General features: G+C 47.5%; 1 protein-coding gene across 1 annotated transcript in view; it reads right to left on the reverse strand.

Moving 5' to 3' along the window:
* LOC104986258 (chromosome unknown open reading frame, human C6orf118) overlaps positions 1-11,816 on the reverse strand; it is a 22,564-nt gene extending 10,748 nt beyond the window's left edge. Inside the window, exons 1-5 of the mRNA XM_010836740.1 lie at positions 11,761-11,816; positions 6,335-7,005; positions 4,991-5,113; positions 1,760-1,819; positions 221-345 (exon numbers count right to left, since the gene is read on the reverse strand). Of these exons, the coding sequence (XP_010835042.1) occupies positions 221-345; positions 1,760-1,819; positions 4,991-5,113; positions 6,335-7,005; positions 11,761-11,785 (1,004 nt within the window). The 5' untranslated portion in view covers positions 11,786-11,816. The remainder of the gene's footprint in view (positions 1-220; positions 346-1,759; positions 1,820-4,990; positions 5,114-6,334; positions 7,006-11,760) is intronic.
* Positions 11,817-13,652: the final 1,836 nt, after the last annotated feature.

Below are 13,652 nucleotides of genomic sequence, written 5' to 3' on the forward strand. Positions count from 1 at the left end.
AACTCTCACATCCATCCATGACCACTGGAAAAACCATAGCCTTGACTAGATGGACCTTTGTTGGCAAAGTAATGTCTCTGCTTTTTAATATGCTGTCTAGGTTGGTCATAACTTTTCTTCCAAGGAGCATTTTACCCTCTGAGACCAATAATGAAATAATAATGAGGCCAATAACAATAGTGTAATCCCAGCACAGACCAACCGCGATCACCCTCCCCACCTGTCGTTGTGGTCCAGGGCCGCTCTGATGGCAGTCACGAGCACCCTCAGCTCCTCCCTGGCCCGCTCCACATCCGCCGTCTTCACCTTCCCCTTCTGCAGACTCTGGACCTGAGTCAGCAACGACTGGGCAGGACAAGGCCAGAATGGGTGAGACAAACAGAAAACAAGAGTGAGAATTTTCTCTGTTAATACGGTGTGTCCAAGATGTCCGGGGTCAAATGCACAGTAAAATAGTAAACAGAAGGGATGGGCCTGAAGGAGGAATATTGGAGAAGGGATAAGTTGTCAGGTGAAGGTCTGGGTAAGGTGTGTATATATATATATAATTTTAATTTGGAGTCTTTATTTCCCTAAGAAATTAAAAAGTGGTGGGGGATTTCATTGCTCGTTTGTGTGGGGAAAGAAAATGCTGAATAAAACACTTCATGAGTATTATCAGCAGCACTGTGATTATTTTTCTAAATGTATTAAAAACAGTATTAATCCAATGGCTGCAAAGTAATGATTCTCAAATGTGGTGAAACAAAACTCTCTGGCTCGTTTGGGTGACGGGGGCCAAGTTTCCAGGAAGAAGGATCTAGAGCCCCGCCGGCCTGCGGACGCTTTCATCCTGGTGTTTGGTGGGGATGTGGGCAGACGTGGTCCTCAGTGACTCAGCCTCAGAAAGCAAAGAGCAAGGCAGACCCCAGCTGGAGCCTTTGCTTACTCCTGCCGAACAGAGGCTTCTTTCTGAAGCACGAATCGCTCAAGGCAAGGAAACAATGCCCGAGTGTGATTCCCTATTGAGTCAGAACTGTCCTCCTCATCAGGCCATGATCTTTGTTTCTTTGTTTAATAGACACAATGAGACACTCTCCTTCCCAAGAGACACGATTTTTAAACTTTATTGAAAATGTCAGAAGTCGCCTTAGCGACAGTGCCATATTCTCTGAGCTGTGTGCGTGATAACGTCATTGCTGCAGTCCATTTTCCTTCCCAAGCATCCACACGTGTGACCTAAGCCCGGAGAGAAGCCCTGGAAGGTGTCACAGAGAATCCAAGGTCACCCCACGTCTTTTAAGATCAGTAACCTTCCTGCTCAGACACCGAAGTGTCGGCCTTCAGTGGGACGCTGGCTGGATACGCTGTAATCTGGAACTCACTAGAAAGACCTAGGTGCCACCTACAAAGCGGGTCACCATCAGTAGGGGGGACCTCAATGAGCAGAGAGGCAAAGCCATGTCTGAGCAAAGCAAGCCCAGGAGAGCAGGTCACGGAGGACAAGCCTGCGCAGGTCACCAAGAACTGGAGGCCAGAGGTGGCGGCCAAATCAAGAAACGTGCGCGCCTCCCTGGCCGCCCCTCGCTGTCGCCAGGAGCAGAGGGCCAGTCCGTCACGGTGTCCTCATGGACATAAGGCCCACGCCTATTAAAAGTACCCACTGATCTAAATCATGCAGGCACAAACGGGGCTTCCAAGATTCAGGCTGTTTCCCTGTGCTCAGGAAATATTAAAGAAGAAACAGGCTCTGTTTAAGACATGCATGACCGACTGTTACCTTATACTGTTCTGTGGGATGGTTCTTCAGAAGTAATAGCATGTAGAGTTCATATTCTTCCTACAGAAAAAAAAAGAGAGAAGAAAAAAGAAAGAAAAAAAGGAAATGAGTAAGAAAGGAAGGTGGGAGGGAGGGAGAAAGAAAGAAAAAGAAAGTAGAAAAAGATCCATTGGAAATGTTATGAGATTACTGTACAATGTAACTTTCTTTGCATATGTAAAGAGGCTAAGGAGTGTCAGTTCAGAATATTTTTAAAATATAACAATGCTCCTGAAATATATTAAATAACATACACACGGAAATGTGCAAAAATCTCACCATTTTTAAAGCACAATAGAGTATTGACTATTAGGACTCACAAAACACCTGGACACACGTGCAACATGTGACCTTCTGCCACTAGGGGGTGATGTGGATCTGGGCTGCCCTGGTAGCTCAGCTGGTAAAGAAACGTGCAACATGTGACCTTCTGCCACTAGGGGGAGATGTGGATCTGGGCTGCCCTGGTGGCTCAGCTGGTAGAGAAACCACCTGCAATGCAGGAGATCCTGGTTCGATTCCTGGGTTGGGAAGATCCCCTGGAGAAGGGAAAGGCTACCCACTCCAGTATTCTGGCCTGGAGAATTCCATGGATTGTATAGTCCATGGGGTACAAAGAGTCAGACACGACTGAGCAACTTTCACTTCACTTTAACCTGCAGAAAGCTTGAGTGCCAAAGAACCAATGCTTTTGAACTGTGGTGTTGGAGAAGACTCTTGAGAGTCCCTGGGACTGCAAAGAGATTCAACCAGTCCATCCTAAAGGAAATCAGTCCTGAATGTTCATTGGAAGGACTGATGTTGAAGCTGAAACTCCAATCTTTTTACCACCTGATGCGAAGAACCCACTCATTGGAAAAGACCCTGATGTTGGGAAAGATTGAAGGCAGGAGGAGAAGGGGATGACAGAGGATGAGATGGTTGGATGGCATCACTGACTCAATGGACATGAGTTTGAGCAAGCTCCAGGAGATGGTGAAGGATGGGAAGCCTGGCATGCTGCAGTTCATGGGGTTGCAAAGAGTCGGACATGACTGAGCGACTGAACTGAACTGAACCTTCGAGAAGCAGAAGATATTAAGGAGGTGGAAAGAATACACAGAACAACTATACAAAAAAGAGCTTCATGACCCAGATAACCTCGATGGTGTGATCACTCACACTCACCTAGAGCCAGACATCTTGGAATGTGAAGTCAAGTGGACCTTAGGAAGCATCACTATGAATAAAGCTAGTGGAGGTGATGAAATTCCAGCTGAGCTATTTCAAATCCTAAAAGATGATGCTGTGAAAATGCTGCACTCAATATGCCAGCAAATTTGGAAAACTCAGCAGTGGCCACAGGACTGGAAAAGATCAGTTTTCATTCCAATCCCAAAGAAAGGCAATGCCACAGAATGCTCAAACTACTGCACAATTGCACTCATCTCACACACTAGTAAAGTAATGCTCAAAATTCTCCAAGCCAGGCTTAAACAGTATGTGAACCAAGAAATTTCAGATGTTCTAGCTGGACTTAAAAAAGGCAGAGGAACCAGAGATCAACTTGCCAACATCTGTTGGATCATAGAAAAAGCAAAGGAATTCCAGAAAAACATCCACTTCTGCTTTATTGAATATGCTAAAGCCTTTGAATGTGTGGATCACAACAAACTGCAGAAAATTCTTAAAGAAATGGGAATGCCAGACCACCTTAGCTGCCTCCTGAGAAACCTGTATGCAGGTCAAGAAGCAACAGTTAGAACCATACATGGAATAACAGACTTTTTCCAAGTTGAAAAAGGAGTACATCAAGGCTGTATATTGTCACCCTGCTTGTTTAACTTATATGCAGAGTACATCATGTGAAACGCCACAGTGGATGAAGCACAAGCTGGAATCAAGATTGCTGCAAGAATTATCAATAACCTCAGATATGCAGATGACACCACCCTTATGGCAGAAAGCAAAGAGGAACTAAAGAGCCTCTTGATGAAGGTGAAAGAGGAGAGCAAAAAAGCTAGCTTAAAACTGAACATTCAAAAAAAACAAAAATCAGGGCATCTGGTCCCATCACTTTACAGCAAATGGATGGGAAAACAATGGAAACAGTGACAGACTTTATTTTCTTGGGCTCCCAAATCACTGCAAATGGTGACTGCGGCCATGAAATTAAAAGACGCTTGCTCCTTGGAAGAAAAGCTGCAACAAACCTAGACAGTGTATTAAAAAGCAGAGACATTACTTTGCTGACAAAGATCCATATAATCAAAGCTATGGTTTTACCAGTAACCATGTGTGCATGTGAGAGTTGGACCATAAAGAAAGCTGAGCACCAAAGAATTGATGCTTTTGAACTGTGATGCTGGTGAAGATTCTTGAGCTACCCTTGAACAGCAAGGAGATCAAACCAGTCAATTCTAAAGGAAATCAGTCCTGAATATTCACTGGAAGGGCTGATGCTGGAACTGGAACTCCAATACTTTGGTCACCTTATGGGAAGGGCTGACTGATTGGAAAAGACCCTGATGATGGGAAAGATTGAAGGCAGGAGGGGAAGGGGATGACAGAGGATGAGATGGTTGGATGGAATCACCAACTCAATGGACATAAGTTTGAGCAAGCTCCAGGAGCTGGTGAAGGACGGGAAGCCTGGCATGGGGTCCATGGGGTCGCAACGAATCGGACACGACTGAGCAACAGAACAAGAACAACAAACTTCCTAGAGATGAATGCTCCAGGGATGGAGACTGGTCACCATATCCTGCTTTTAAGCCTTATATTTGGGAATGGACAGTAACAGACCCTTCAAGCAGCCTGATTCCAACTCAGCTCTGATATGATGCTCACTTTCAGCAGGAAATGACAACAAACTTAAAACTCCATCAAGATGCATTTAAAATTACATATGGATAGCTTTAGAAGTGTCTGTGTACATTTATGCTCAGTGGATAAGAGTTTATATTATAATTAGGAAGCTTTAGTAGAAAAATATGGGCTTCAGAAGTGAGCTAGCTGGGTGTTTTTCTCACATGGCCCACTTAAGACTCATGTGGCTGCATGCATATTCCTTTGACTCTCCATGAATGATTTTCCTCCTGTGTAGAATGGACACCATGAAACTTGGCAGAATTTCTGTGTGGCCTGAGCTCATGTGTGCAAAACTCATGCATGGCTCTCAACTGTTACCTGGGAGATACGTGTTTCTATTACCTTAATTTCTTTCAAGATATCACCAAATACCAAAGAACTTTTGCAAATATCTTCAAAGACTTCTCCAAAGACCTGGAGTCTGTTGAACTCTTCAGGGTCACAGACACATATTTTCTGGAGCTCCTGGAGGAAAAGAGAACCACCCTGCTTCAGGATGACTTCATTTTCCTTTCTGGTTTAGTTTCTCAGGCGGGGCATTCTGTCAGCTGGGTAGCAAACCACTTGGTGCTGAGGCTCTATGATCGCCTGACTTCATTTATTCCCTTGCATCCTGTAAGTCAAGGGAACAAACAGTGCCTCTCTGCCTCCACAGTGTTCCCAAGGTCCTTCTCTTTCCACCAGTCCTCTCAGCCAAAGCTCTCATCTGCTGCTGCTGCTAAGTCGCTTCAGTCGTGTCCGACTCTGTGTGACCCCAGAGACGGAAGCCCACCAGGCTCCCCCGTTCCTGGGATTCTCCAGGCAAGAACACTGGAGTGGGTTGCCATTTCCTTCTCCAATGAATGAAAGTGAAAAGTGAAAGGGAAGTCGCTCAGTCGTGTCCGACTCTTAGCAACCCCATGGAGTACAGCCTACCAGGCTCCTCCATCCATGGGATTTTCCAGGCAAGAGTACTGGAGTGGGGTGCCATTGCCTTCTCCGAAAGCTCTCATCAAGGTTTGGTTATTCCATATGTTGACTCTTTCCTGCATCTTCACCCTTCCAACACCTGGTCCCCAACTAAGTATCACTCTCAGCTCTCCGTAGCGCATCCCATGACGCCTAACCTTCTACAGATGGAGAGACTCCCATGCAGACTTTACCTGCATCCTCAACTCTCTCCTCACCCTCGGTTCGCATTCTTTCGTAATGACTCGGGCAAACCTTGTCTCAGCTATTTCTGCTGCCCCAGGGGCATTTCCCTCAGTGTAGCAGCCACTGCTTTCCATTGTGAAAGCACCTCCAAGGCACGTTTCCAAGCTTCTTTTCTTGCACCCTAAGTGTTACCATCTGGGCTTCCCAGGTGGCTCAGCATTTCCACCTGCAATTCAGGAGACTGGGGTTTGATCCCTGAGTTGGGAAAACCCCCATAGAGAAAGAAATGGCAATGCACTCCAGTCTTCTGGCCTGGAGAATCCCATGGACAGAGGAGCCGGGTGGGCTATAGTCCCTAGGGTCGCAAGAGTCAGGTGGGACTCTGACTAAACAACAACTGTCTCACCTACATCACGTGGGATATTCCCAGCCACTGGCAGCCCTTTGCTGTTCCACCTGCAAGAGTCAGAGCAGCCTCGGAGGCTGAGTCTCTGCCCACAGTCTTGAGACCCGGCGGGGGTCTCCATAGCATCACAGAACTGCCCTCCTTACCTGCTCCAGCTTCTTCTCATGGCATCTCGCTGCCTGGCTCCCAGTGAAGTCCCTCATCAAGAGGTCTTGCTTGGCCAGCACTTGTTTCTGGAAGCTCAAGAACTTCCTGTAGCTGTCTGCTTTCGTTATGGCAGCCAAGTGCGAGCTGACGTACTGGAACTCGTCCCTGCCCGGAGGGGACATCACACACTCACGGCTGGACCTCACCTCCTTGTACTTCAGAACCTTCATGTCCGGCAATCTCAGCTCCTCTCGCTTTGGCCGTGCAGGAGAACCCACCTCTCTCAACCCCGCCTTAGGACTCACGTCCTCCTGCGAAGCGTGGGAGGCCTGTGAGGGAGGGTTTAGATACCTGAAGAGCGGTGTGTTCTCAGCATCACTCGGGCCCACCGCTGTGTTGATGGTAAAATGAGCCAAAGCATCTTTCATCTTCTTGACCTTATCAGATAGCCTTTCCGGTCCAAAGACTTTTGACTCCTGGGGCCTGTTGGCATTGGGCCAGTGATACAGGATGGTCTCCGGGGGCCTGTAGAGCTTGCTGGGGTTCAGGTGTCCGGAAGTGTACATGTGGACGTCATCTCTGTGGTTTTTCTGCAATTGGTTCAGAAGTGTCCGCAGATTGCACAGAGTCTTAACACCTGGTGTCTCACAGTGCTTCCACCTCAGGTAAACTGGTCAGGAAAGACAAGAAGACCAGTAAGTGCCACTCTAGTTCCCCACCAAGGCCATAAAAGGGCCTGTGCACCTGCTGAGCTGGAGACTACGGAGAGGCAAGAGGGCAGGCCAGCCCGGCTGCAGAGGAGGGCTGGGGTAGGGGCACGTGTCGGGCAATTCCCATCAGCAAGCCGGGACCCGCAGAGCCGAGAAGGAGGAAGCAGGGACTTGGCTCCAACAGGGAATTAATTTTTAATTTTAATTTATTTATTTTTAAATTGAAGGATAATTGCTTTACAGAATTATGTGGTTTTCTGTCAAGATCCTGGATAAGGAAGGCACTCCCCTCGGCCAGCAGAGGCTCATCTTTGCCGGCAAGCAGCCGGAAGACGGCCACACTTCTGATTACAGCATCCAGGGGGAGTCGACCGGCAGCTTGTCCTCCGTCTGAGGGGCGGCTGTTCGTTCTTCAGTCTTCTATTCATGACGCCCAATGATGGCATCGTTCTGCCCTCTAGCCATTTACCCCAACTGAAGTTTAGAAATCACCATTCTCAGCAACAGCTGAACCTGTCCAAAATGTTGATGAAGGTTTTGTTGCATGGTAAAAAAAAAAAAAAAAAAGAGTCGGTCACTTGGCCCCTCCCTTCCCCACTCAGAGGAAGACAGTGACCCACAGAGTGAACCCGGGGCATGTTGATGTGGACCCCAGCTCCCTCCACAAAGGGTCCCAGAAGTAAGGGTCCATTTGGACACTTGGCCCAGGACAGAAGACGACGGGAAAAGCGAGCTTTTGGAGTCCGTTTCCTACTACGCGAGTTCAGAGATCTTACATCATCTCTCTGAAGCAGTTTCTTCAGCAAAATTAGGAGACTCGTCCTACTCAGGACGAGGCTAATTGACAACCAGATACAATCGCTTTTGGCAGAGAGGCACCTGGCAAGGAGGGGCCGTTCCCTAAATGCTGCCTGCATCATCCAAGGACTGCGGCGCAGGGAGCACCGCCTAAGGGCTTCCGGGAGGACGTGAGCACGCAGACGCCGCAGAGGAGCGGGAGGGCCCACTCCCTGCCGGCGAGACCCAGAGACGCCTGCAGGCGCCCACGAGAGGACGCCACGCTGTCTGCGGCCTGCCTTGTCCCCCGAGCTGGAGGGGCCCCGATGCAGGGCATCGGACCAGGCCCATCTGGACCCTCAAGGCTCCATCGTGAGCTCCTGGAGGCCGAGGCTTTCCCCACGTCCACACCCACTGCCGCCCTCGGTCCGCACGGCCCGAAGGAGGAGGCCCATCCGGAAGGAGGCCCTTTCAGTTCCAGGGAGGGTGAGGGCAGTGGGGTGACCAGCACGGGTCCCCCCACCCAGTGAGTGCCAGCGTGACTTCTGAATTCAGCCTTTCCACCCCACCTGTCGCTCTTCCCTCCTCCCGAGCCAAGGGGGCCAGGGCAAGGCGCCCCGGGACCCACGCCCCCTCCTCTGGCCGAGACCGAGTTCAGGACGCGTCCCTGACCCCCGCATTGTCACCTTAGAGGGAAGGGCTGAGAGCACAAAGGGGTGAGGGGTGACAGCGACTCTGCTGTCCGAAAAGCCCTGCATCCAGAGGCCTCACACCCGAGTGGGTCCCCTACCCCGTGGTGGCACCTCAGGCTGTGGGCTGGCTCTCCACGCTGGGAGAGTTGTGATCACAACTCTCTGGGATCACAACTCTCTGGGATCACAACTGGCACATCAGGGTCGGGCCTGGCTGGCTCCTGGACTCCTTGGGGAAATCTGTCCTGGGCCCTGTCCTGTTGGGACAGGATCCAGCTCCTTGCAGCTGTAGGACAGAGGTCCCCACCCCCTTGGTGGCTGCTGGTGGGGATCTTTCCTGGCTCCTGGGTCTGCCCATCTTCCCGATCACATGGCCTCCATCCCTGAGCCAGCCAGCAAGGGCACTCCACATATTTCCCGTGCCCTTGACCTCTGACCCTGCCCCATGCCTGACTTCATGTGATTAGGTCAGGCCCACCTGACATGCTCCCTGCCATGAGGTCACCAGTACCAGGGGACACAGTGCAACCAAGGAGCGCTCTCCCCATGTTCAGTCCCAGGGTCCATGCTGCGCAGGGGGCAGCAGGGCCCTGGGTGGAAAGGAATCAGCCTGTCCCTCCTGTATAGCTGGATCTTGGAGCAATGGGATCATTGAGAATTTCCCTATTAAATAGATTAGTACTTCAAAGAAAGCAGTTAAGAAATGTTAAAATATTAATTAAACAAGTTTCCAATTAAGATATATCTTAATTGATAATCATTCTAATTCATCAAAGGCACCAATACATAAAGAAAACACTAAAAAAACATCACATTAGTTGGGTTTCTCCAGGGAAACAGACCCAGAAGGATGAATATGTTGTTGTTCAATCACTCAGTTGTGTCCAACTCATTGCAATCTCATGGACTGCAGCACGCCAGGCTTCCACGGCCTTCAGTGTCTCCCAGTTTGCTCAAACTGTTGTCCATTGAGTTGGTGATGCCATCCAACCATCTCACCCTCTGTCATCCCCTTCTCCTATCTTCAATCTCCCCCAGCATCAGGGCCTTGTCCAATGAGTCAGCTCTTCTCATCAGGTGGCCAAAGTATTGGGGCTCCAACTTCAGCATTAGTCCTTCCAATGAATATTCAAGGTTGATTTCCTTTAGGATTGATTGGTTGGATCTCCTTGCAGTCCAAGGGGCTCTCAAGAGTCTGCTCCAACATCACAATTCAAAGTATCATTTCTTCTTTATCGTCCAACTCTCACATCCATACATGACTATGGAAAAACCATCACTTTGATTGTACAGACCTTTGTCAGCAAAATGATGTCTCTTGCTTTTTAATATGCTGTCTAGGTTTGTCATAGGTTTCCTTCCAAGGAGCAAGCGTCTTTTAATTTCATGGCTGCGGTCACCATCTGCAGTGATTCTGGAGCCCAAGAAAATAAAGTCTGTCATGGTTTCCACTTTTTCCCCCATCTATTTTCCATGAAGTGATGGGACCAGATGCCATGATCTTTGTTCTTTGAATGTTTCAAGCCAGCTTTTCACTCTCCTTTTTCACCTTTATCAAGAGACTCTTTAGTTCCTCTTCACTTTCTGTCATTAGAGTGGTATCATCTGTATATCTGAGGTTGTTGATATTTCTCCCAGCAGTCTTGATTCCAGATTGTCATTCATCCAGCCTGGCAATTCACATGATGTACTTTTCAGATAAGTTAAATAAACAAGGTGACAATATGCAGCCTTAATGTACTCCTTTCCCAATTTGGAACCAGTCAGTTATTCCATGTCCAGTTCTAACTGTTGCTTCTTGACCTGCATGCAGATTTCTAAGAAGACAGGTAAGGTAGTCTAGGATAGAGGTTTATTATAAGGAATTGACTCACACAATTATGCAAAAAAAAAAAAAAGCAGAGTCCAAGATCTGCAAGATGGATAGCAGGCTGAAGACAGAGTTCATCCAAATGCCTTCTGCTGGAGGATTTTCTCCTGCTAGTGGGAAGTCAGTCTTTTTCCTTTACGATCTTCAACTGGTTAGATGTGACCCACCCACACAATGGAGGGGAATCTGTCTTACTCAAAGCCTTCTTATTTAAATGTTCATCTCATCCAAAAACACCTCAACAGGAACATCCAGAAGGCTTGACCAAATACACAACACAGTAGCCCATATAAACTGACACATAAAATGCACCATCATGTGTTAGACCAGCTCTCTGTGGAAAACGAGAGGAGGTGACTTAATTGCGATTTTCTTTGTTGATTCTATTCCAAAAAAGGATTTGGAGTCACCAGCAAATTAATTGGCAAGTCATTCCAGACTTAGAATTTGTTTTCCTTAGTTTGCAGAAAGACTTACCTCACTAGACCTGGAGAATCCAGATTCCATTTCTCTCTGCCAAGATCCTGTGATAAGGACCAGGGTTCCCAAGTCAGCCATGAAAAACTCTGAAGAGTTTTCAACTGTAGACACTGTGATTTGCATATCCTGCCATGTCAGCGTGACAAGCAGGAAAAGAAAAAAGCTGAAAGGATTCATGGAATATTCGGTTCTTTACAAAATGATCAGAGCATAAATTTGCTTTAAGTAAAGCCAAACCAACTTCTGAATAGACGCTGATAAGGAAGACACAGAAATAGGTTTTTTGAACTAGATTTAAACTAACAAATATTTCAACCAGAGTTTTCTCTCTGACCCCAGTTTATCTGAATCATCAATGCTTTCATGCACTCTGTGTGGTGAGAAAGCAAGAGCTTCAGAGTTCAAAGACCCAGGTGAGACTCTGCTGCCCCATTTGCAAAATCACAATAACCCAGGCTCCAGAGACGTGAAACTAAATCAGAGACAGGGAAGCACTTTGTACACAGTGGTGGACATGTTCTCTGGTGTGTGGTTGTTTATTGAGGACTATAGAAGGGCCGTGTACCAAAGAAACTGTCTCTAAATGTGTCATCTTTTAAAAAAAAAAAAAAAAAGAACACAGAAACAGTGTCTAGAAATTTCCTCCTATTTCTCCTCCTCCCAGAGGACACATACACACACACACACATGTCTGACCTCATTTTCTGCCTTTTATTACTGGATTTTCTGAAAAGGCTCTGATTCCTAAATCCAGTCCTAAATCCCAGTGACCCCGGGAGCTGAGTTGCACCGCCAGAAAGGTTTTCATTTTCCACACTGGGTTAGAGAAGTTGGTTCCTAGGCAAACATCCAGCAAACATCAAACACCAAACACAAAACGCTCAGCATCTACTTACATTCAGGCTCCATGTCCTCAGCCATCGCCACCTTCCACCTGCAGCTGCTGAGGCTGGGAGTTGCTCTGGAAACAGACAAACATTCCAAGGCCCTCCTCCGGGGCTCCTCTGTTGCCAGGCAACCGGGGCACAGTCCCAGCCAAGGGATCTCTCCTCTGAACCTCTCTTATGCCTCTGGCCTTCTTGAACAGGGAGTACTAGATTTGCTTGCCTGTTTTCACTTTTAAAAGAAAAACCTTTAAGTGATTTGAAAAAATTCAAAATACCTTTGCGCGCTCTAATTCCTTTCCAAAGCCAAGGGAGCCAAAGCTAAGCGGCCTTGGGTTGGGCATCTTCGACGGAGATGCCCAGATTGTTTAGTGCACGACCCATTCGACTGTGCTTGGAGTTCTAGTGCAGAGTAGGTGCCAGTCTCTAAATGATCATTTAGTCATTTTACTGTTTTATCCACGAAATTCTTCGTGGGGAATTGAGATCAGGGGAGGTAAAGTGAACTGCCTGAGAACAGTAGTGTGGAGGAGAAGCCTGTAAATTCAAGTTTTGCATAGAGTCTGTGCTTTTTCCTCGGGCGATCCCAAAGGCAAGGGAGGAAAAGCTTAAAACCACTAAGATTTGTATCTTTGAAAACTGTGTTGTATTTTACTGTCTTGCACCAGAGAGAATTCAGTGCCGTGGAATACTAGCTCCCAGGCTCAGGGGAAGGTGACTGAGCAGAACTCACTACTCTCAGGCTCCAGACGAGAAAGGTGACAATACCGACCTCACAGGGTGAAGTGAGGATGAAGTTAGTGCTTGTGAGAGACTCAGGGTGTTACCAAATCCAAACTCTCTCTGCTCCCAGCAAGACAGGTCAATAAATCCGAGACGAGGTGTGAAGACAAGGAAGGGACTTTTTTCAGGAGTGGGTTGACTAACTAAGAAGACTGCAATCTGGAGTCTCAAAATAACCATCTTGCTGGGGCCTGGACGCCAGGTTCTTTTACAGATTAGAAATGGGAGGAGGTGAGGAAGCAAAGTAAAAAGACTATTTAACCCTTGCAAGACTTCGCTGGTGGCTCAGACAGCAAAGCATCTGCCTACAATGTGGGAGACCCGGGTTCGATCCCTGGGTCGGGAAGATCTGGAGAAGGAAATGGCTACCCACTCCAGTATTCTTGCCTGGAGAATCCCATGGACAGAGGAGCCTGGTAGGCTACAGTCCATGGCGTCGCAAAGAGTCAGACACAACTGAGTGACTTCACTTCACTTCAACCCTTGCAAATGTGCCCTAGAATGGCAAGCCTCAGGCAAGGGGATGTGTTAGCTTCAAGAAAAGGCAGATGAACCAGAGATCAAATTGCCAACATCCGATGGATCATCAAAAAAGTAAGAGAGTTCCAGAAAAACATCTATTTCTGCTTTATTGACTGTGCCAAAGCCTTTGACTGTATTGATCACAATAAACTGTGGGAAATTCTGAAAAAGATGGGAATACCAGACCACCTGACCTGCCTCTTGAGAAACCTGTATGCAGGTCAGGAAGTAACAGAATTGGACATGGAACAACAGACTGGTTCTAAGTAGGAAAAGGAGTACGTCAAGGATGTATATTGTCACCCTGCTTATTTAACTTATATGCAGAGTACATCATGAGAAACTCTGGGCTGGAGGAAGCACAGGCTGGAATCAAGATTGCTGGGAGAAATATCAATAACCTCAGATAGGCAGATGACACCACCCTTATGGCAGAAAGTGAAGAAGAACTAAAGAGCCTCTTGATGAAAGTGAAAGAGGAGAGTGAAAAAGTTGGCTTAAAGCTCAACATTCAGAAAACTAAGATCATGGCATCTGGTCCCATCATTTCATGGTAAATAGATGGGGAAACAGTGGAAACAGTGTCAGACTTTATTTTT

The sequence above is a fragment of the Bison bison genome, unplaced genomic scaffold, assembly GCF_000754665.1.
Source record: "Bison bison bison isolate TAMUID 2011002044 unplaced genomic scaffold, Bison_UMD1.0 scf7180017864065, whole genome shotgun sequence".
Lineage (NCBI taxonomy): Eukaryota > Metazoa > Chordata > Mammalia > Artiodactyla > Bovidae > Bison > Bison bison.